This window comes from Diadema setosum, chromosome 16 (assembly GCF_964275005.1).
Source record: "Diadema setosum chromosome 16, eeDiaSeto1, whole genome shotgun sequence".
Lineage (NCBI taxonomy): Eukaryota > Metazoa > Echinodermata > Echinoidea > Diadematoida > Diadematidae > Diadema > Diadema setosum.
The window spans coordinates 9,896,931-9,923,041 of record NC_092700.1 but is presented as its reverse complement, the minus strand read 5'-3'; the positions used below and the strand labels follow the sequence as shown (position 1 = coordinate 9,923,041).

Here is a 26,111-nt window from a genome sequence, read left to right as displayed (position 1 = left end):
GAAAGTGAAAGAAAAACTTCAAGTCAGAATTGATGTAAAACAATGTACATACAATTTAACTGTTTTTATGGCGGTCGATACGTAATAAATACGTACATAGTTGTGTATGTGTGTATGTGTGTGTGCTAACATAGATATTAGATGAGGGTAAGATTCAATAGAATTATGACACCTCAAATTCACCTCGGTTTTTACTTTTCCATAGAAGTGATTTTGAATCCGTTCCAAGTCAAATTGAGTCATCTTTGCCTTTATATCTTCATGGACATAGTGGTGTGGCCGTTTGTGCCTTGAATAACATGGTTGGTGGATTTTTTTTTTTTTTTGCCCTACATAAGGAACACAGCAAAGCCTCGTTGTAAGAAACAAAAACTGAACCTTTTTCATAGCTCTATCTTGCTTGTCCCTGTTTTTCTAGCGCCAGACTACAAATTGAGCACTCTGAATGGAATTTAATATTGACCTTCAGTCCGCTGAAGAATACGTTCTTCAGCAAACCCTTCATTAGGAGGATGCAATACAAAAACGTGATTCAAATACTGACCCCGTTTGACGAGAAATTCACAAATTACATCATGCATGATTAAAACTGGATCCTGACCTGAAGCGATACGTCAACAATTTCTCGTTCGTTTAACCTCCTCCCAACCCCGTCCCTTTCTTTTACACATTTACGCCCACTCTTCCTTCGACGTGGGCAATGTCCTATGACACGTTGTGTGTAGTCGGCCATTATCTGCAGTGTGTGTGCGATGTGTGTGTGCGTGTGTGTGTGTGTGTGTATGCGTGTTGTACGCACAAAGAACATGATGTAATTGGCTGAAGTTGAAGCTTAATTCCCGATGTCACGTCGGGACTGGCAATTTGCTCGTGGGTCCTATATAGCCACCCACGCTATCCCCAACCTGCTTATCACGCCGTCGCATCGGCTAAAAAAGTCGCGGGCTGTCGGGACGAAAGGCATCCGGATTACATCTCGGGCTACACCGGATTTCGAGACATTAGTCGAAGCGTTCGAGTGGATGACAGCCCATGATCAGCTCTGATCTCAGAGCGCGGATAGCTCACTTATCCCACGGATACCTTTTCGACTTGTGATTTCTCGAAAGAGACCTTGTCGTGCACGTCCGTAAAATAGGCTTTCCTTCCCCCCTTCCCATTGTCCCCCCCCCCCCCCCCCCGGGTGTTTCTCCCTCGAGGACGAATATAAATATATGAATTTGGATTTCTCTCACTCTCTCATTTTTATTTTTGTTGGTTAATGTTGGTTTGTCGGAGTGGACGGTCAGTGCATAGACGTTTATCTTTGTTAAACACTTGTTGGGTTTGCAGATATACAATCTGTGTTAATGTCCCATGTAGACGGACAGTGTCCCTTTGAATACGTGGGGATATAATAATGTTTTATTTTAGTTTTTTAATCTATTCTATTCAGTTTTATTTCGCTAGAGAATTCAAATTCCAGTCAAATGTTAAAAAAAGGTGGTGATGCTTAGCACGATCATCTTTACTGTCATAATAACATTTCCTTTTTCTTTTATTTTTCACCGTTTTGACTTGTCTTAATCCAGGTCCCACACAGGATTAGTCTGAACGAAAGTCAAGCACGAGGCATAACGGGAGAACATCTTCGGCAGGCGAATGAACTTTTGCGTGTCCCTTCACGGATGACCGCACTGACAACTTACTGAACGCACTTCGCTTCTTTTCAGACTCACGTCCACACACCACGACATTCCCACAGTCCTATTTACAGACTTGAAATAAACACACAAGCATACACGCATACATTTAACAGTAAAGCACGCATAGGTGCTTCCCAAAAGACATCCAACACAAACACACACACACACATATCGTAATCACAATGAAGACGATTTATCAGGCCCTTGTCGCTTTCCTCGTGGTGCTCGTGTGTGCGGCGTGGACGTGTCAAGCCTTCAGTCTGCAGGCAGACCTAGCCAGGAGAGAGGCGGCCGCCGACGCACTAGCTGAAATGACCGACCAGGAGATTTATAACATGCTTGTCAATCTAGCAAACGGTAAGAGCAACTAAATGACGACTTCAGTAGTTACATTCAGACGGTGATCCTTTAAACCTCGAGGAAAAGCTAACTTCGAGGATAAGCCTTATGGAAGGCCAAGTGTCGCACGGTCGATTTCGTGACAAAATCGACCGTGCCACACTTGGCGCCCCATAGAGCTTATCCCCAAAGTTAAGGATCACCGTCTGAATGTAACTAGTATTCGGTAGCTTTGCCCATCCAAAAATTATTTAGACGAAAGGGATAACCTATTATCCATTGGCGGCTAACCGAGAGGAAAAAGCACATCAGGGATATCTCTTTCACTGGTATCGGTCAAATAGAATTCTGTAAAGGTGTAATTATGTTATTAATTGCTGCTGTTTACTGACCCACATCCACCATGATTTTTTTCCACATAGATAATGTCATGGAACTATACTGTAGTTTATTTGGCACATAGTAAGTACAGTGAGCAATCCAACGCACCACAGGAGTAATTGATGAAAAGAATGTAGTGGTGTCATCTGTTGCAGTATTTTATCCATTCTTATTTGTGCGTTTATATTTTTTTTTTTCAATTTAAGGTCAATCCCTGAAGTATTGAGGTTGTATTTTACGCAAATTTTACTCCGTCCAGTAACCATTGTAACTATAAAGTGAACTGCTCGATGAAATAACCTACAAAAAATAAACTACCAAACTAACCAACATCGTGAACATTTTGCCCAAAATATTCTTTTATGGGCCTCATATCAGGCTAGTTTTTCTACTTGTTTTGAGCATTTCGTACATAGATATCTTTCCATTAGATGCAAGTGCAGGGAAATATATGCTTACGCGCATAATTCTTTGAGCACCGGCGTCTATTTTATCGGATTCAACAAAAATCTCCACAGATTTAGTAGCTCAAAAGTTTGCGAAATGTACGTCATACCTGTCACGCACCTAGGACGATTTATTTTGCGGACTTCAAAGAAGCTCAAATCTTAGAGTATTTCGCATTTCAAAAATGGCAACTGAGCGTATAGAATGGAATTCAGAGCTAAAAGCTTGCGAAGGTGAGAGAGTGGAAGAATAGAGAGGTATAAAAATGGAACAAACAATATTCAGATAAAAGACTGAAATCTCGCCACAAAATCAACTCCTGTACCAACTGGGTCGTAAGACTAAGCCTTCATATTCTTCTTGCCAATGCTAACTTGTACTAACCATTTGTGTGTGTGTGTGTGTGTGTGTGTGTGTGTGTGTGTGTGCTTCTATGTGTGTCTGTTTGCATTTTTTCGTCATACTGACGATAGTTGAGCGCAGCAACAACAACTGTATAATCTACTGAGCTGCAAGAGCTGCTTAATGTCATTTGCCTCACCGTCGGTAATAGTTTGAGCATAGTGAACATCAAATGAATATTAAATCCATAAAACATATCAATCTGCTATACTAATTTACACAACAGTATAGATAAAGTCATAAAAAAACATTTTCACTATAAAAAAAATTTAAGAAATGTAGGTGTATGGGGAAAGGAATGCAAGGAGACTTTTTGAATTATAGTTTGAAACGTTTATTATTTATACATTATATGAATATGTGGTAACAAAATAATGTACGTATGTTTTTAAGCGTAACGTATATACTGGTGTAGTACAAATGTCTGCACAAATGCCTTCATAAGGATCTGCGAAGGAGTTTGATACATCCCAACTTCTCCGTCTACTTTTCATTTACGTGAAGTATTGAGGAAGAGATTTGAGCTTGGGGTAGGCGTTGTGGCAAGTGCCACTGGGACGCACACCCTTAATGGAAGGATTACTAGCAATGCCTATAACAGATGTGGGATGTGATTATTTGCGCGGACAAAAGTCTAATGAGATGACGCAAGCAGAAAGCTAAGGCGAGAACGTGATGGGTGTCAGCATAGAGGAGAGATCTATAAAAAGGTTAGAAACTATTATGGGGGACAGGATATGCAATCTGTATAAGATATGAATGTATTTCCACATGATGTGCATTGTGATAGTGGGAATGTCAGTCTGCTCAAGTAACTGTAATAAGTCCTCTTTTTTGCCATATTCTTCTATATAGTTCATGTGGCATGTTGTTTAAAGTTCTCACGCAATGTTCTGGTCATTACCCTCAGATTTCTAGGGAAGTAATTTCATCCAAACTTTCTCTCTTTTTTCAGTCTAGAGTGACATTGCACTTTGGGCATCGACAAATGCTGCCAGATATGATTGACTAGTTATAGGTTTTCTTCATCTTTTATTCATGTGACCATTAAAGTTAGGACTACAAAAGTTTCCTGCATTAATTTGTAAGAAATACAAGCTAAAGAGAGTTTGTATATCGCCTGTCTGTGTGCTACAAAATGAGAGATTTATTTTTGTATGTTTTTTCTGGGGTTTTTTTTCAAGGAACGTCGGTCTCCAGAAGACGTGGTTTTATTTTCATTAATGCTTATTAAAGTCTGAAATGGTTTTGTTACTTGCTCTGATATTATATTTAAAACAGCCTCGACGAGGATTTAGATTTTTTCCTTATCTTGATTGTATAACTGCGTATAATCACGCGAATGATTTTCTGATGTCGTTTAATAGCGATTTATTCATTCGCTCAGATAAGGTCATTGCTTCAGCAATAATAAGGTCTAAAAAGGAAATGTCGTTGTCATTTTACCTGAACAACAATCTTTGGAGGAGCTTGTTTGTTGCTGCTGTGAAAATATTCCTTCTTTATCAGAATTCAACGAAAGAATATAATTTCTATAGAAACTTCGAGTAACGTTCTATTTCTCCTTCATGAGTCGCCAGTAAACTTTGTCACCATCCTACACAGATATCATCACAATTTATGGTAAAGAAATGAACATTACGATTATCAGCACAAACTGTAAATATTTTCAGAGCAAGGTCAACAGTAGCATAATGTCCCGTAAGGTATATTCTGAAACCTAAAGACCCTCCTTTTGCAGTAAAGGTTCAAATCTAATTTGTTTCGTTCAACTTCTCTATCTTTGTCCGTGCATTGCGTTGGTGCTGTACGGGTCCTATACTGCCTAAAAGCAATTGCTAGCCATCACTGTTGAAGGTGCTAACCTACAGGCGCGATGATAACCTAATTCAAACTATCACTTTTCCCCGGCTTGAGCAGAATACAAGTTAAGTGACAGAGGGGTCTCGCGCTATTTTGACTTCAACAACCCGGTGGCTTTGCTGGTAGCTCCGGGTAAACGATAACTAATCCTGACTGACTTCCGAATCGGGCTGAAATCCATAGCCTTGTTCACACCAAAACTCAAGGGGGCCACTCATTCTCGTCTGTCAGCCGACCTTCCATCACGCTCACGCCGACAGCATCGCTCTCCGACGCGTTTTGCCTCACGGTTTGCAAAACTAGATTCTCAGAAAAAAAACAACAGTGTGTATATCTGTTATGTTGTTCCGTTTTAGCCTGAATGATTTCTGTGTGTTCTTCCCGACATCCAACCCCCCCCCCCACCGTCCACGTTCTCCTTTGCAAAATAATGTATTCATTATCGTGTTCCTTTATAGTTCATAGCTATACTACAGCCATTGCCCGAAAGCGGGAACATGCGGTGAATATTCAGTAGAGATCACTTACCCATGTAGACGGTGCTTTGGGACTGGGGCTACTTATGGTTTGATATCCCGAAGTATCCATTGTGAAGCCGTAACTGCATTTTGACGGGCCTTTACGACGTTTATAAACCTCCCTCTTCAAAGTGCAGCAGACAGGCAAAGTCCCTCAGCTCAAACCGCCCTACCCTGCCCCTCTCTTTTAAAGGGATGGTACAGTATTGGTGGAGATGAGAATTGGGCTTGTAACTTTTTGCGAAATACCAAAAAAAGAAAAAAAAAACACCTGTGATATAGTACAGAGCATACCATTTTAAGAGGAATTCAAAGTTTGATGAAAATCGGGTCTGGAATGACTGAAACATCCAAAAAACAAAGTAAAAACAAAGTGATCGTAATAAAGTGTGGGTCCCACACTTCATTAAAATCGCTCTATTTTGGATATCTCAGCCATTTCAAAGACAATTTTCGTCAAATAAATGTTGAATATCTCACAGAATTACATGCTCTTTCATATTTCATAAGAGGTTTCTCATTACCTCACCAAAAATGTTAGAAACCTGAAATTAGATCTCAACCAAAACTGAACTATCCCTTTAATCTAAAATATATGCATTTTTCTTCAAACCAATGTGTAGCGAAATTCCCTAACATCTTGTGAGTGTGTGAAGACTTCCTCTCTGTAACAGAATGACACCGAAAGTTGCATTTGAGACAAGAAAAAGAAACGTTTTTGAGGTTCCAGCAATTCTTTAAAGGAAGGGAATCCCATTTGCATGCCTTAAATGAAGAGTTGTATAAACACAGTGGTATGTTGAAGAGAGTATCATTTTAGAATCTCACATAAAGTATTGAAAGTGGAAGGTAACATTTAGTACATTTTTATTGACCGTTAGATTTTGAATTGAATTCTTTTCGGGGCTCACCGTAAATTCCAGTACATTACCAGGCTACCTTTGCAGACCCATGCACTGCATGTGTGTCCATCAGGTATATTTTGTGAATAAAGTTCATCAAAACTTACAAATATTTCTATATACATTCTTGCCACACACTCTATATGTTTGTACATCAGCTCTTATACTTTTAGATTTGTGTTTATAGATAAAAAAAAAATACAGAAGACTGCAACAAAAAGGCTTAAGTGTGGCTGACACACAGAACTACTGAGTAGTTGAGTTTTGTGCATAATTTAAATTGTAGATAACTGTTGATTTCCAAATGTCTAAGCAGTGGCCTAAACAAGTCCCCTGAGGTTCATATTTAATGTTTTGCTGCATTTTGGGAGTTCTGTAAAAGGTATCCCCTACCTTTAAAGGGTCTCATTTTCTTTAACATTATTTTTCATAGTCATTATTTTTTATATGCCATAGGCTAAAATGATGCTTTGTATCTGTATATGATCATTTAATTTTGACATGACCCACATTCATATAGGGCATGAACCTTTTTTTTTTTAATCAATTTTCCCCGAGCTGCCAGGTTATGTGCTGTTTACATCAAAGCGGCTTCTTCTATAACACAATGCAGTGCTCCTACTCATAGTTCCCTACTGTAATGTTTCATAAGAGAGATTTGGAACATGCGACCTTTTGGGGTTTCAAAACTTGTCAAAACACCGGATGAAGACCGTTTTGTTAGGGGTAAAGGTGTTTGCGTGTGTGTGAGACCGCCGTGGGTGAAAAAACCCATTCATATATCATGTTCAGTCGACTCTATTGTCGAAGTCCTCAGCACACTGTGTGTGTGGTTTTTTTTTTTTCCTAGCTTATATCAAAATAAAACAATATACTTTCTGCTACTCTATGTGCTCTGTATATATTATCAAGTCTTACATTAAAACCTTAAGTGATAATCATCTATCATGAGATCTAAACTTGAACACTGTAAAAATTACACGATGACACAATTAACAATGATGATCCTTTGTTACAAAAAGAAAAATGCCAGATTTTCATGTAAATAGAAACACTTAATGTGAAATGCAATTATTTCTGACAATCAAGCTTAAGTGTATGATTAGCCAAACAATAACGCTTTAAGGAGATAATCAAATTTGTTCAGACGCGGTGCTTTATTTTGCTATTTGTAAAAATCCCTATCATTTCGAATATTAACAACTTTCTGTCGTTAGCTTTGCATGTCGTCGACAATGCATTAAAGGTATTGTTTACTATTGGGGGAAGTGATTAAAAAGTGTTTGAGGTATCACATTGATGCATATGTGGAGGTCAGTTGTATCACAAAACATCCTGCTATATGATGATTTCGCAATAAAGCCTAAAATGATAAGGAGATATCACTGTTTTTCTCAATAAAACATGACTGTAGACGGTTTATTCTACAAACTGTTTCATTATAACTATTTTTCATATTTCTAACAATACTTAACTTTGATTATGCTGATTAACAGTTTTACATTGTTAATTCTTTCCCCAGCTGACATTTTAGAACTATTTATTGTTATCTGTTTTGAAATACCCTATATGAAATAATATTTACTATTATTTCAGGCATTAATAACAAGAAAAGAATGTTGTTGTGCTGCTTTAATTCTGTTGATGATGTAAGACGGCAAAATTATGATAAGGTTAGAGATCCGGTATACATGGAAATGAACACAGCACCTCAAGACGTTTTATCGGCGATTCAAATTCAATCTTGTTGGTTCACGTGTTGTTGTTTTTATTTCTATTTGACCCATCGGACCTCATCAGACTCAAGAATGGAAGTACAATGAATTTTTGCGTATAACTGCAGGTGATCGTACACGTTTTCTTTTGCAAACATTATTTTGTAAGTACAAATTGCCACAAGGGAATGGTTGCATCGCAATGCAAAGTATCCAAAATAATGTACTAAAATTATTCGTCTTGGTACAGTGGGCTTAAACCCACGAGGGGTGTATCTAAGCCATGGTATCTCCTTTTCGTTTGTGCTCTGAAGTTCATTCTGCCCATTTCAACCTTTCGTTTGTATTTTCATATGTTTCTCTCTTCTCTCCCTACCTCTCCCCTCTCTCTCTTTCTGTCTTTCTTGCTTTCGACTCATGAGGAAATGTTTGTGTATTTGTTTTTCATAGCCAATGGCAATAAATTATGAGCTGTTTTGAAGTAAGATCACGTGTGAGATGGTTTAATTCAAAAAGGATATCCCCGAGATCTCTCCGATGTTATTATGAGATTATGATTATATGAGTATCTATATGCTAATTCCGCAGAGAAATAGGCTATCATCCATGCAATTACTCTGAAATTTGACACCGTTTTTTTTTTTGTCTATCGCCTCGCTGTCTTTGATGTTACCGTTGATGCCCCCCCCCCCCCGATAAAGACAGACAGACAGACACAAAAAACGCCATCACACACACAAACATACACTGTATGCATGCGAGGCTGTGAAGTCATCCAAACTCCGACAGAACTTTTGCGAAACCGAACGTTGGCCTATAAATACGAATTTAATATCCAATATAAAGCAGTGAATTACTGGACGTCTGCCCGCAATCTGCGCAGCAAAGCAGTACAAGTATACTGTCAGTGCTAGAATAAAGATGGTTTTCTTTGTTTCTATAAGGTTCTCATTTTTGATCGATCATCTTTATTATGTTTGACGCTTATTCCCAATAACGGCAGGGTTATTCAAGAACTTCCAACGCGTCAAATATGATTGTGTGAACATTGATCTACTTGCCAATAACACTCAATAAACTGAAGCAAAAACAAAATTCTGAATAATTGCAACCTTTTTTTTCCCTCTGCAAATTGAAATGGGGGAGTTCAACATCAAGCGTATGCTTAGTGGAAGTCTAATTATGATACAGGAGTTCCATGTACCTGTATTTTTTCAGCAACCTAGTGTAACATCCTACATTCTGCAAATTCTAAGTGAATGAAATTATAAGTTAGCTGAGAACTTTATATTTCTATGTGCTGATGTAATGAGATCTATATTACATGTAATCACTACAGTGCTAACGGTGTCACCATTTTCAAACCTATTCGCAGTTACTATCACGCCATGTCCTACCACTCAAAGTAGATATGTTTGCATGTTTGTATGGGCTCTATGAGATTCCAGAAAAAAATAAAACCGCCGGGGGCACGTAATCCATTTTGGATTAAAATTGACAATTCTAATCACATATTATGATAACAGGTACCTCTATTCGCCTTGCTCATTTGTTACTTCTTCGATCGCTGATTTCCCAATGCTTCGAAATAATTTTAGAAGCTGTATTAAAGAAAGAAAGAAAAAAAGAATCTTGAGAATGCCTCAAGAATACAGCAATCCTTCTGACGTTTATTACTCCCTCGGGTATGACAAGGCATCTAGTACTTAACGCGACGAAAAGTCGTTAATACAAGATGGAATTATGGTATTATAGCTGCCGAGGGCATCAAATGGTTGGCAATCTCATAATTTCGTCTCTTCCTCTTTACTGATGGCAAAGGGAATTATTCTCTGTGTTATATCTTCCACACTTCAGCACTGATATGATTTCCGTAACAAATGTTGTATTTATCATTTAGGTGATCAGCAGTGTTGTGTTTTGTTTTACGCGGGAAATTGACAAGTACAATCACCTTCAGAACGGTTTCTCTTTTTACGTATAGCTGTATTTTGATTGTCTACCCGAATGTGACTTTAAAGTCATTACTGACATCGGAAGAGATTATTGGCAGTTACGCCATGTCCTACCACTCAAAGTAGAATAATCATGTTTGCATACCTACCCCCATGGCAATTGGTACTTACAAAATAATGTTTGCACAAAAAAAACAAAAAAAAAAACGTGCACTGCAAGTTTATGATCACTATGTATAGATAAATAAAATATATATATATATATATATATATATATTACTATTATATCTATATATTATATAATAATCATAATCATATATTTATATATATATATATATATATATATGTATATATATATATATATATATATATATATATATATATATATATTGCATAGAATGTGTGTGTGTGTGTGTGTGTTTGTGGCATAAATTTAATAAAAATCCTGCAAAGAACCACAAAGCCCAGCAAAGGTAACACGTTCACCAAGTCTATACTGGTCTCATAATCCCTCTGCAGTTGTTACCATGGAGCTTCATATCCTCTCTCTGCTTCATCCACAAAGAAAGATCTACTCAGTGGACTCAAACAGACCTTAAAGCTTCAAATAATCCTTCCCTTAAATCTGTCGTTCATGCATGCTTGATTTCTCGTTGTTCATTTTGGGGCTCAGAAGAAAGAAGACGGGTAAAATCTAAATTTACGCCACACTTACTTACAGGATTATCTTCAGGCCTGTTGATAAGTAAGCTTACCTTGTACAATGGCAAAAAAAGCACCAATTTACATTGAAGGCAATAGACTGGTGTCATTGCCAATACGATATTGACAAGATTGACATGATCTTATAGCTAAGATCTTTTCGTGTGTGTATGTGAATGTGTGTGTGGAGCAGATATCTATATTTTTTTTCAATGTGCATAAAATTCCTTCTGTGCAATGAGCGTAGAGTTCTTATTAGCGGAGCAGAATTTCACCTGATTTATATGACCACACAGGATTCTAAAATCACAACAAAACTTAAAAACAAAGACACCATATACCTTCTGCATCTGAAAATGTTTTAATATGCATCCCTCGACACCATTGGTTCCCTATACCATCACTTTACCCCTTGACTAATTGGACACTTTGTCTTTTGATTGCCCACGGCAACCGAAAATGAATTCTCAGCCATTTTGTCAAGCAGTGTAGCCATATTTAGACAAAAGTATCACCCTAAAAAAAGGTCCCCACTCTTGGTTAAGTATACAAAACCACTTAGCTCATTGGACGTGCGAGTACTGCCCATTGATTTTCGCAGTCAGCCTTCTGGTTGTATCTCTAGCTATATAAGCACCCGCCTCTTCCATCCTGTTTCTTGTCTTGCTCCAGGCGTATCGAAAAGGGGCACCGTCAAGCACCTTGGCCTTGCGAACGTCGACAACTGGAGGATGATGAAGAACGTCAACAAGCTGAGGAACCTGCTATCGGGGGGCAAGCGGTCGGAGCAACAACTGGACGCCGACAAGTAAAATGTGGTATGTCAGTCCTGGGGGACATTTCACGAAGAACTTCAGACGAACTTAAAAGTTAAGATGGACGTAGACATATGGTTTGCCATCGGTTTCTCTATTTAATTTGTCTTACATTTTCAGAATCCATTTTAAATTGTTATAAAAAATTTGCAGGAAAAAAATCCATTATCCCTTACTTATTTGGTTAATTTCTGCCTGGATGAAAAAGTCTCCAAATTATTCATTCTTATATGAAAAGTTAGAATATTATTGAAGACACACACAGCTTATCATAATTTTAAGTTGATTAAATTTCAAGATCGACTTGCATTCTTTGTGAAACACCCCCTGGTTTGCGCAATTATTCTCACTCATGACATCCATTCATTTCAGTTAGTCTGTACAAAAAGGTATTTAGTGCGTGTTTTCCCCCTCTTTCTGTGGTTGCTATCTGACAGGGTATGATCATAAATATTTTCCATTTGCCACGTAACTTGTCTATATTATTGTCTAGAAAAATTTAATAGCATTACTACCCCCTTAATACTCAGTAAGTCATACGGTCCGACCTCATGATCAGGCAGCTCTGTTGTTGATCACGTGAATTGTATGTGATTGTACATTTTTAGGTTTTGGTAATTGAAATTACACCACACTTGCAGGAAGTTTGGTGTTTACAATTTACCATCTATCAACAAAATGCACCATTATCCGATCTAATGTGTACATAGTATATTATCCTGATTCGAAAGCTTTGAGGACAGTGTCTTATATAAAAAATAAAAAAACAAGTGGATAATAACTACTTTCTCTTTGATAGTTAGAAAAAAACACGACAGTTGTTTCAATACTTTTTTGATATTTTGTGTAAATATTTCAAAATATGTGTGTAGTGGTTTTTTTTTTTCCGAATTGTTCATTCACCATAAGTAACCAATTGCATTTTCTTTTGATTCTATTCCTATGCAGGCTGTTCAACCAGAAATATTTTATCAAGTCATCCCCAAAGTAACTGATGGTTTAGCATCTTTTCTTGTTTTATTTTATTCGTTTATTTATTCATTTTTGGGGGGTCATCCGGACGGATATTTTCCCCACTCTTGTTTCATCCTTTGCATCTCTCATCTGTCTTATCAGCGTCTTTTCTTTATTTTGCCATCAAATAACACATCATGGAGACCACCCTGGCCACGGCGGCGGATTAATAACAGCTGCTCTCTCTCTCTCTCTCTCAAGATACGTTTTGATCATCAAAATGGACAGTTGAACAATTTTGGTTCTCGATATCTGACGCTAATGGCAATTCGGCTGATTGGACGGGCAATGTTTTTGTTGAATTAATCTAGTGAAAAGCAACTTATTTCAGACAGGAAACCCTCGTGGAAAGAAAACCTCATCATCAACACGAAGCAGAAAATAAAAGCATGAAATGTTTTTTTTTTTCTCTTTTATTTTCATTGTTTTCTGGTACTGCGGTAACCAGAAGTGGATGAAGCGATTTAGAAATGATGCCACCAACTCTATATGAAAACAAACGAAAAAAGAATGTTTTTAATTGGTAACAAATATAGCTTTCTGGGGTTGAATCCCAAGGGGTAAAAGAGATTACTGATGAATAACATGAAACGCAAGGAGATTACCCAAAAAGAAAAATCTGTAAAAACAGCGTAAATATAGATGAAGGAATTTTAGCAAATACCTTGGATTTTGACTTAAGGGTAGGCAATGTGATACGCAGAAAAACACACTGCAACGGTCTCAAAACATTATTCATACATCTTTTCCAACAAAGTGATATTGTGATTTTCCATAAGTATAGAAGACCTTATTTTTTCTAATGTCCGGATAGAAGTTGAATCAAATTATATGTCAAGTATAATATGTCGTACAACATGATGGCAAAATGTTTTTATTTTATTTTATTTTTTTAGAATAAGCTAAAAGGTATTTTCTCTTCTCAGCTTTATGGAATCAATTTGTAAGAGTTGTCAAAAGCACATCTATTGTTTGAAGCATTCCAGTATGTTTGTCCTTACACCATGGATACTATCTGATTTTCAGAGAAATTAACATTTGTATGTACATATTTCAAATGCAAATAAGCTGTATATGAAAGATGATATTGTTTGTTTAGTCGGGTACCTTTCATGACTTGGGTATAACTTATATATACCTTTCCTCGGAACTGTTTATCATTGAATTGCAAGACAACGACATGGTCAGCCCAGACTTACTTGGAAAAAAAAAATGGGAGAAGTAAATCCGGGGAACGACTGATTTATTCCGTGTAATTGTAAGAAATTTATCTTTTTGATGTAGTTTCCTCATGTGTGTGGTATGTGAATCTGTCTGATTATCGTTGATATACCATGCGTAACATTCCTTGAATTAATCCTGAAATTAAACTTCCTGTGCGGGTCGATAGTATCTGTCAGGTGTCTGTGGTATAACTCATACCAAATCTAACATTTCAAAATTACCGTGTTTTAAAACGTTGCTCACTTACTTTTTATCATACCTGTTTGAGGAAATGTTAATATCTTTTGTGAAATCTAGTGCTAATATGTATCATATACAGGCAAGAATAGACATAAAGAAAGCAAAATCCAAATGTTGCTCAATAAAAGCTAGACTATACAGCACAATAAGCGAAAAAAATGTAAATGGTCAGATTTCTGGGAAGTTTTGTTGGTCTTCATGAACAGTTTTGAGAGTGCCTATATACCTTGTAAGGCCCCACATATCAATTGTATTTTTATTCCACAATACATATTGTTATCATTCCCTTGTACACACATGCACTGAATTGAACATAATAAACAAACGACTGTACATTAACAATCTGAGAATATCAAATGTGTCCTTTTTGTCGTGTCACTCTTATTCTGTTTTTTATATGCCTTCACATCAGATTATGGATACGTTGTTTGACATAAACAAGGTGATATGTCATGTCTAAGGCTTCCGAAAAATGAAGTACATTATCTCTCTCAAAATTGAACATTGATTGTACATCCAGAATTTCTCCAAATCGTGATAAGTCGAAAACTATGGACTATTTTTGTTGCTATTCTTTCTCTTTAGCTCTGTGCTTTTTGTATTTCTTTGTTTTATTCATTTATTTATTTATCCTTTTTTGTCGACGACGTTGTCTGTGTCTATCCATGTACTGTCATTTGATCCCGAAAAATCAATGAGACATGATTCGATTTCTAAAGCAGCAAAGAAAGTACCTAAAATTTGCGTAAACTCAAGTGGGACGGAATAATGGTTGTGTACTTGATGGTGCGTCAGTGGACTGTGCAGTACTGGTTGAGGTGAGGATTCGTGTTTTTGAACATTCCTAATCGAGATATAAAGGAGAAATCTCTCATGAAATATGAAAGAAAATGTAAAATGTAAGAAGGATTCAACGTTTATTTCATGAAAATTGGTTTTCAAATGGATGAGATATCCACAAAAAAAATGACCTCTTTGTTTCACCTTGTTTTTTTTTATATATATAACAGCCATTTCAAAACCGATTTTCATCAAATAAATTTTTGATACCCCTTAGAATTGCATGCTCTTTGACACCTCATAGAGTGGTTTCTGAATATCTCACAAAACGTTAAAATCTAAATCCTCACCTCGACCAGAACTATACACACCCTTTAAAAGTCCTTTCTACCTTTTGAAGCAGTGATTTCAAAAATGTTCAAGATATCACATTTGATGCATATGTGTAGGTCAAATTGTATCACAAAACATCCTACTATATAAAATTTTCGCAATAAAGCCTAAAATAGAAGGAGATATCACTATTTTTTCTCAATAAACCATAACTGTAGACGGTTTAGTCTGCAAACATTTTTATTATAGCTTTTGTTCACATTTTGTATATTTAACAATACTTAACATTGCTTATACTGATTTAAATTTTTACATTTGTTGTTTCTATCCCTAACTCACATTTTAGAGCTATTTTGAAGCACTAATGCTGGGTTTTCGTTTCATCTGCAAAAGGTAAATTATGCCCTTAAGCACGGCACTATATACGTGAACACATTGTGTAGTCCACTTTAAGAAGAGGGGGTTAAAAATGGAAACAATAATACAAACAACTGAAGAGTCTGCTCGTAATCAAAAGAGGTCCATCATCAGGAAAAAAAAAAGCAAAATAAAAGTGTTTTTTTTTTTGCGGTATTTCAATGATTCTTCACTTCTTCCATAACAAGGAATATTCATGGAGTTTTGATTAAATATATTCCATATTTTCCTATTATTTTATTTGCTTTTATGTAGGTTTAATCGCAAATCTCTGAAATTGACAACAATGGAGGTTAATTGTTCTGCTATCAAACTCTTTAACAGTAGATCTATATACAGTATTGCTGAAAATCAAAGTTTTAAGCACGTCAATGAATAGAGTTTGCATTGCTTCCACCATCATAGACGGTTCCATATAGTGTCTTACAAGGAAGTTGGTTCTTGTAGGGAATGTGTAGCTGTAAATGATAAATGTAGGCCTATTGCAGTGTAAATAATAGGAAAGAGGAATTTTGCCGACAACGTTTGCGAATTGGGAGGTCCATGGTAATACCGACCATATGAAGAGTTTGTTCGCAAAAACTGATAAGTCCATATTTGCCAAATGGAGATATTTGCGATTAAAGGTCAAGAAAAATAAAGAGAATAATAAGAAAAATTTTGCTTCTTTTGATCATAACTTCAAAAATGTACCTTTATATCTAGTGACCAAAATATAATTTAAAAGGTATTATTTTGTACTTTATGACAGAGACCGTACTTCAAAATCTTCAAAAATGGACTTATCGGTTTTTGCAAACAAACTCTTCATATACTTGGCATTTTAAGGCATTATGTACAATTTACAGATGAAACAAAAATCAAGCTCCAGTGCTTCAAAATTGTTCTAGAATGTGAGTTAGGTATAGAAACAATCAATTTAAAATGTTAATCGGTATAATTAATTTGTAATTGATGGTATGGTATTGGTTGATGTGAGGATTCAGCTTTTAACTTTTTGCGAGATACTTAGAAACCACTATGAAATGTTAACGAGCATACAATTCAAAGAGGAATTCAAAGTTTATTTGATGAAAATCGGTATTGAAATGGCTGAGATATCCAAAAACAAAGTGAAACAAAGCGATCCTAATAAGAGGTGGGTCCCACCTTTCATTAGGATTTCTTTGGTCTGGATATTTCAGCAACTTCAAAACCAATTTTCATCAAAGAAACTTTGAATTCCTCTTAGAATTATATGCTTTTTCAGATTTCCCAAGGGATTTATCATTACCTCAAAAAGCATAATCAAAAACCCTTGGCAACCTGAAACCACAGCTAGACCGAAACTGTACCACCCCTTTAGGTATTGTTAGATATACAAAATGTGAACAATACTTATGTTTCTAGACTAAACCGTCTACAGTTATGGTTTACTTAGAAAAAATTGTGATATTTCCTTCTTTTTTAGGCTTTATTGCGAAATGTTTATGTGGTAGGATGTTTTGTGATACCACTAACCTAGATATTGAAGCAAGTGTGATGACTCGAACTGTTCTTTATTAAATCATTGCTCCTAATGGTAAACGATACCTTTAATAAATACATCACTTATGCTTAAGAAAAATAAATGCCTTACAAAGAGGAGATTGCAGGGTTGTTAAGGGGTTAGCAACAAGTATGTAGAAGAAAGAAAATCTTATTATCTTGGTTAGATTCTTTCAAAGATTGTTTTACTGGATACATATTTTATTGTATTCGTGAAACAGAGACATCATTATGTCTGATGAATTGTTGTGTTCTGCCATAATAGTTTATATTTTGCGCAGTTCAATATGTGAAACAGACGAGTAAATATATTTATGTCATGTTTGCTGCGTTCTCCCTAATGCCTTCATCTTCTTCTTCTTTTTTTCAACACGGAAACCTACTTTCGTCTACAATTTATTAAAATTTTATCTTAATATCGTCAAGGTGAACAATAAGAACGAACAAACAAACAAAGAGTACACGTATGTACTCATACACTTATACTTCAAATGTATATTTAACGAAGAAGATCACACTAATACTTTTATGCACACTCATACATGCCAAACAAAGATAAAGTTACCTTTGTAATTTATTTTGTGAAAATTGTCCCTTTTATACTTGTATGTAAGAAGCTTTAAACCCACTGTTTACCACTGGGAGCAGTGATTTACAATTGTTTAAATTATCATATTTGATGCAGATATGTGTAGGTCAGTTGTATAAAAAAAAACAACAACATTACGACATACCGTATAAAAATCTCGCAATATAAAGCCTAAAATACAGAGATAGCATCATTTCTCAATATACCATTAATGTAGACGGTTTATTCTAGAAATTGTTTCTAGTCTTTATATTTAACATTGATTATAGTGATTATCATGTTTATTCATTGACTGTCTCTATTCCTATATTTTGAAGCACTAAAGCTGGGATTTTGTTTCATCTGAGTTTGCTGTTATGTGCTCAATACATTTTCGGTAGACCATAAATATTCTTTCTTTAGGAAATGACATATTATAGCCACAAGAGGAATACAATTAAGGCGGAAATGTGACAATAAACAAAGACTACACGGGATGGCATTATAGATTTTGCAAATTTGAAGACGGTTTCTACTGCGGTGTATTTGATGAAGCATTTTGCTCGTACAACGTAGGCCGGAAATGCAGCGGCTAGGCAGGTCACCTAATACCCTACTTTCTAAATTTATTACTACTTTTTAATCAAGAAATATTTCAAAGCTTGACAATGATAGCGGAAGCCTTCGAACCGACGTCAATTCTATTTTTTTACACTTATCCAAACGATGTTTACATTTTCACTCCATAGAAATAAATTGATATGACGTGCAAATCGAATGACTATAAATTACCCTGTTTCAGAAGCTGAAAAAAAAATAAAAATGATATTTGAAGATCTGAACGTTTCGCCAGCGCCTTCTCACGTATTAAACAAACAAAAAAAAATTGTCGCTTGCAATTGTGTCATCAATCATATTGGAGTTCCTGTGTGCTTTAGCCGAATCATGAAAAAGAGTACGTATCGGAAATTCGCTGTTTCTTTTAATCTATTGCTAATGAATTGATGGTCTCGGGCTCTTGCACAGTAATCAGCGAAATTACCGATATTATCTGGATTAAATGTGACATATTTGAGATGACATCTATTATCGGTATACAATGTAATTCTCTCCAATCATTCTTGATAATCAATATTGTCACGTATAAACATATATATATATATATGTGTGTGTGTGTGTGTGTGTGTGTGTGACTGTGCATCACAAAACCAACAAAATCCACACACACTGATTTTGAGTAAGGGCTGAAAATAGGTGAAATGGGTCAACCCAGCCAAACTTGAGTTTTTCAAATTTTCTCAAAGAGCAAATCTTCTTTTACATTTGATATAGGGTAACATTTTGGGATCATAAAATGAACAGGAAACGGTGTTTTAAGTAGTTTTTCTCGAACACTTTTCGGTGAATAGTGTGATTATGTCTTGTAAAGTCCCCTTTCTTTTCATTTCTTAAAAACCCCGTCCATACTCTTCACTTTCAAATCGAATAACTTTAAAAAAAAAATGATGCTACTGCTTTGAAAATTGGCATTCACTATCTACAGAATATGTGAATAAAGTAAGGTAAATTTCAGTTTAATCTATTATCTCTTCATTGTTATTGCGCCAGTGGTTTACATCCTGTTTTTTGTTCTATTCATCGCACAGCTAGCATAGATTGGTATTCAAGATTAAGTGCTTGAATAGACCCTGTACTGTAGAGACTCTTCTCAGTTCACACTTTCCAGAGTGTGTGCTTTCTTTCTAATATTCGGATAGGTTAGAAGAGTCCACTTGCATTAAGTTATTCATCACTTCAAAGTTTAACGTCTGCTCTTTCAGAATCTGCTCTTAACTAAAAATCCATGTTTGTCGACTTTTATGCCGGTTTTGTGATGGAGGGTCAAATATATTATAATGATAATAATACACCTTTCAATGTTTCTTCAACATAATGGCGCTATACAGTAATACTGTGGATCATTATATATGTATGTATATATATATATATATATATATATATATATATATATATGAAGAGTTTATTTGCAAAAGGGGCTAGATCCACTTTTAGTACTTTCAAAAAAAAATTGGTTTATTTGTGAGAATTTGTACACAAGTGTATGGAAAATTTGAATCTAATTTTGAAATATTTTCTATTCAAATGTTTGTCTGCAGTAGTAATTTTCACTGTAGGTAACTCAACTAGAATTCTGTGCGGTGATGCTAATAACTCAATTTTCATCAAAAATGGATCTAACCCCTTTTGCAAATGAGCTCTTCATATATATAATACAAAATCTTAACGTATATTTTATTGGAAAATATATGCTAGATATTATACGATTTCAGGTAAATATTATTCTTTAAACAAACAGGCCCAAACGGACTGCAACATTAACTTCCAATTATTCAATAATACGAGAAATCTTGTCAGTCATTCTGAATGATAATTTGAGACCACACAAAATAAAATGACGTAAGGCTTATAGGATACTACTGGAAAACATAAGTTGGACTCTTGATGTCGATAGAGGCGGATGCATGTGTCATTCGCGGTTATATGGGAGTTATTAGGGAAGGTAAAGTCATCAAATTAATGATAACACAAATGTTTTCCTGTATGTGTAAATTCTATCTGCATCCTTGAAATCGTGAGAAAATCTTGCTGTGCAGTCCTGCCGACTGTATTACGTTGTAACCTGGCTTATGCATAATCTTTTAAATTAGGTTTATTTAATTCGTTTTAAATTTGCAAGGATGCACCAACAAAGACGTTCAGGATATTTTATAGACTACCACCACTGTGCTTAAGATATCTGATTCTTCCTCCCGAGGTTGTCGTTGCAAATGACAGACGCTTGCAATTCATCGACGTAAATAAACACTGATTATTCAATGTTGATGTATCTTATAGTGATAAAATGTTTGCCAATGAATTTTATCATGGCAATTACTCGAAAGCATTAACAAAAAAGAAATAAAAAAGTAAAAATCGATGTGTATTTACGTTCTATGTTATATACAATGTATTTACCTTCTAACAGTTGCAAAGAAAAAAAAAGTAGACGTAAGAATATTTCATTTGATTGAATATGCTGCATCCGCTTCCACTGGGAGTAAAACCCATCAATAAAGATATGACTGGTATACTATAGTAAGCTATGTAGTATCGCGGATAAACGCCTGCCTTGCCATGCTTGCAGTTAGGGGATCGTTTGTTCGAATCAGGGGATCGTTTGCTCGAATCCCACCGGAGTATGTATTACCATGGACTTTTATCATGACCATTGCTCAGACACTGAATAATTGTTTGTGCATTTAAGTTACGCTGCTTAAAGGGCAATTTGTCAATCAGTTGCAGTAGAAACAACTCGACGCTTGAATCATGTAATTCGACAGGTTGACATTCTTCTGAAAACATTGCTGATCTTCCTGTTAAAGATCATTGGACAATACTTATTGCTTAAGATATGAGAAGGAAAACATGTATGAAGGGAACGTGGATGGTCAAATTATACAACACTGCATCCAAAATAAACAGAAAAAACAATTTCAATACACAAAACCCATGCAATGATTTAGGAGAAGGCATAGCTCCTGCTCGTTCGGCTGGTATTATTTAGTCTTAACTCACACACAAAACCTCATCGGCACATACTTTTTGTTTCAAAAGAACACAGTGATTTACCGCAGTCACTGTTACGTCAGAATAGCTACATTTCCTTTTTACAAAACGAAGTGTCTATTGACTTATTAAAACATTTATCTTTTAATGTCCTGTAATGTGTTGCAAATAATTGCAGATTATTTGCAGCACTTAAATCTTGTTTCAGAAAGAACAATATGCCTCATCGCAGTCACTGTCACGTCAGAATAGCTACGTAAATTTCCTTTCTAATAATATACAACACGTAGTGTCTATTGACTAATTGACTAATTAGTTTCTATTGACTATCGACTAATTCAAACATTAATCTTTTAATGTCCTGTAATATGCTGGAAATAATTGCCGATTATCTTCTCAACATTATAATATACACCATATTCATTCTTCCGACTTCCTTGTCCCATCGGGGCACTTGTGTATCCTGCCAGGAATCTAATACTGGCAATCACTTTTCCAGGCAGCGAACGGACACACACACACCCACACACACACACACATACAAACATGAAAAACGCGATATAGTAATACATTTTCTGTTCGTATTTTTTATGTATGTGTATTATATTATTTTCTTTTATTCTTCTATCGTATTGTTTCTTTTTCTTTTTCTTTATCCTTGAAAGAAATTAGGCATAATCTAGTATGCTTTTATCAATCACGGGCAACAGAGTGAATATCTTAAATCCCCTGTAACCATGGAAGAATCATTGAATGATACAAGAAATAATGAAGGAAAGACATTATTATTTACCAATCATTATTTCATATCATACTGGTTTATTTCGTGTGATGCTTCTTTTATTATGCTTTCTTTCTGAAATAACACTTTGGATGATATCCCATTCCCATATTACCATTTAATGTTTAAAATTACTTTGAAATGGTTGATAATCCAATACCATATTCGTCATATTCCTTATTGAATGACAACATTTGAAATATAACTCTATATGGCGTAAAAGACGATTTTTTTTTATAACCTGCAGTTTGCTCTAAATTCATCAGAGTTCAGTCCATTCGGTTTGAATTTTATACCATTAAATCACGGAAAGCTCAACAACAACAACAAAACTTTTTATTGTACATTTAATATGCATAAAGCCATAAGTGGAATATTATTATCAATTATAAAAACAAATTCAAGAAAAGCTGGAATACTGTGTATACACGTCTTCTATATTTCTAATAAGGACATCAGCCATGATTCAATAGTGCAAGTTTTGTACGATGAACTATGACATGTTTATCAAAGTGTGCAAATAGTCCTTTAACTTTAGAACAGATGTATTGCAGAATCATTACACAACATCAGATTTGTTTGTTTTTAGGTTTTTTTTTCATGTTTTTATTTCATAGTTTTCATAGTACTTTCAAAAGCAATGATATACTGCCAGTGCATTTTATGCATTTTTTTTTTTTGCTAATTCCCTCCATCACATTGGTTTTGACGCGATACTTCGTTTATAATTCCCAATTCCAGCTTTATGTACATGTATATATATATATATATATATATATATATATATATATATATATATATGTATATATATATATATATATATAATATTATATATATATATATATATATATATATATATATATATATATATATATATCCCTAGTTGGCACGTTAGGGCAAGGAGGTACTAGGCGAGCTCGCCTAGTACCTCCTTGGTTAGGGAGACATATTGGGGGGGAAGTGTCTTCATTAGGGAGACAACTGGTCATTAAGGAGACAATTTTCGTGTCTCCATTGCGTAAACTGCCATTGAACATGTAGTAATAAATTTGCATATAAAACAAATGGAAATGTCTCCCAAATGACCCATCTAGGAGTATATATATATATATATATATATATATATATATATTTGTGTGTGTGTGTGTGTGTGTGTGTATGTATGTATGTGTGTTTGCGTGCGTTTGAGGGGGTGTCCTTTTATGAGATGCTTTATGTTCGGTAAAGTTCAGCCTTTTTGGTTGTATTTTATGTGGAATTTCTATTCTTTGTTTTTGTATGGAAAACTTCTTAAAGCAGCAACAAAGCCAGAATAGGAATGTAAGCCTACATGTCTTTCTATAACACCCCCCCCCAAGAAAAAAAGAAAAGAAGAAGAAAGAAATAAAAGACAAAAAACGTATCATTCTGTTTTTAACTCATATATTCTTTGAATATAACTATTTTTGTATCATTTACTCTACATACTATCTTGGAATAATACTTTATAGAATATCGTCCATTATCATTGGTTATGAAATTGTCAATAATTACAATGTAGATTCAAATGTAACTATATGAACGTTCACACGTTTTCTTGATCATCAAAACATCAATGGCCCATCCCATTCTAATTTCCACCCCCCCCCCCTTTTTATGGACGCACTGTTTCCATACAATTTTTCATGAAGTAAAATAGTCTCACTTTCTTTACTTTACAACATTCCATCATCCAAAAAAAAAAGTCAGGGAGAGCGTGGTTGCAACTTTATTTTTTTACTTTTTTTTTACTTTTTTGTACTGTTATATTATAAATATCCTGGAAGTGCAATACCTACAGTAACAATTTGCCCTTGAATGAGTTTCCTCTCTTCTTTTTCTTCTTCTCCATCATATTCATCTTCTTTTCTTCTTCTCCTTCTTCTTCGTCTTCTTCTTCTTCCTCATTATCTTCTTGTTCTTGTTCTTGTTCTTCTTCTTCTTCTTCTTCTTCTTCTTCTTCTTCTTCTTCCTCTTCTCGTCCTATCCTCCTCGGACATCCAACAGCAAAAGGGGAAAAAACACAAATATGAGTCAAAATACTTCTCAGTGACTGCATGTACATCTCAACTATAACATCTTTTTTTAACGTGCATTGTTTCGTTTTTGAAAATATCTATATCTATCGGATTGAGAAACTGTGGAAATAATGCACCTTCTGACTGATAACAACGCCACAACATACCTATAAATATTTGAAGAGTTTCATCTCCAAACAAGTTACCTCATTTTTTTGTTGAGATATTTGCAAAGAAAGCTGCTAAAAATGAAAAAGAATATGAGATATCTCAATCATAACTTCAAAAATATTCCTTGTTATTTTGTAAGTGAAGTAACACTGGAAAGGTTTTATTTTGCTCAGTCTAATCGTGGACTTGCTTTAAAATGTTCAAAAATGGCGCTCAGCCCCTTTTGCTATCAAACCCTTTATTTTTTCCCTAATGAACAATCATCATAATGAATTATATTCAAAAGTTTAAACCATTGGTGATGACGAAACAAATCAACATTAGTTTTTCTTCTCTTGGAAGCTCAGGGTATCAAAGAATCAATCATCGTATGCTGCGGTGAATATAAGGTTATTATAGGACACAATACAGGCAAGAATGACTCGGATAAAAAGACAATGATTACAAAAATGATCATTCTCCCCTCATTTCTCATTTCTTATTATATTTTCATTCTCCATGAAAGCCTGAAAGAAACGCCAATGTAGGGAAGAGATTGTCTTCCATTACCTCAATTTAAATGTGTCTCTTCATGGCGGTCTTACAGTCTTAGGAAATCAAAAATACATGTAATGTTCATTTTTTTTTCTCACAGTCATGGTACGTACATGGGGAAGACTGATCATAATTCGTGATTAAAAACTGGTAAGTGTGAGACGAATCGACATCCGCATACCTGGGTTCAAAACAATTCCTGTTTTCATGGCATGATGTATAGCATCTGCCTTCTCTGACATTTTGGTTCGAACACCGGTTACCTCATGTGCTTATCCTTCAAGGTCCCTATACTATACACATTTTACGAGGCCGTTCCTTTGCTGTTTTCCTCTTTACTTTATTTTGTTTGTTTTTTGTGATTTTCTTATCCCTTAGAACAACTTATGGAGGGCTTTTTTCTCGTTTTTCTTGTATCAAAAAGCACCACATTCAGGTTAAGCTTCCATACTATCTTCGGGTAAGAGTGTAGGGAGTCGAAACCCCCTATCTTGGTGTATAATATTTCACCCCATGGCATTGTGTTACATCTAGCTGCCTTTACATTTATTTCGTATCCTCCCTCTCAAAGTCGCCATTTCTTTCTTCTTTTTTTTTAAATCCAGGCAGCAAACCATGAAACGCCAAATGGTTTTCTTCTCCAGTGCCACGTGTAAATGGGTCATTTTGTTTCATGAGTGTAGCTCAATATGCGTTTTTGTTCCTAGCGTACGTATAGGAAAGGGGAGGGTCGATGTCCTCTGACTGATTGCACAAGGATACGCTCAATCGCACGCCTAATGCGTTGCCTCACATCTTCCGTGATGTAAGAATGAGCTGACTTCCTCTTCTGTCGGTTCCTCTGATCACCTCGTCATCTATCTTGTCTGTATTTGTTTTGGAAACCGCTCTTTGCACTCGCTATCTTGGCAAAAGCAATGTATATATATATATATATATATATATATATATATATATATATATAATCAAAAGTACATAATATAACTGGACCTCTCTCTCCCACTCATCTCTTTAACACTCATTAACAGGAGACCCTCTACGACCATTTTACTTTACGGAAGGGGAAGGGGTTTGGTTAGTTGGGAAAATGAAATTAGTGGGGGTGTGGCCACTTAGCTCGACGTCTGTTTGGTCGACGCATGAAGACCTCCTCCGC

General features: G+C 35.4%; 1 protein-coding gene across 1 annotated transcript; it reads left to right on the top strand.

The window, feature by feature from the left end:
• The first annotated feature begins 1,867 nt into the window (after nucleotides 1-1,867).
• Nucleotides 1,868-11,721, top strand: LOC140239987 (uncharacterized). Its single transcript, XM_072319796.1, has 2 exons — nucleotides 1,868-2,042; nucleotides 11,582-11,721. Exons 1-2 carry the CDS (start codon nucleotides 1,868-1,870, stop codon nucleotides 11,719-11,721), a joined length of 315 nt encoding a protein of 104 aa, XP_072175897.1.
• Nucleotides 11,722-26,111: the final 14,390 nt, after the last annotated feature.

What these genes read in the sequence shown, in the direction of transcription:
- LOC140239987 (XM_072319796.1), top strand. Translation starts at nt 1,868, where the DNA reads ATGAAGACGATTTATCAGGCCCTTGTCGCTTTCCTCGTGGTGCTCGTG. An exon ending in GCTTGTCAATCTAGCAAACG is followed by an intron (nt 2,043 to 11,581) that starts GTAAGAGCAACT and finishes GTCTTGCTCCAG; the next exon opens with GCGTATCGAAAAGGGGCACC.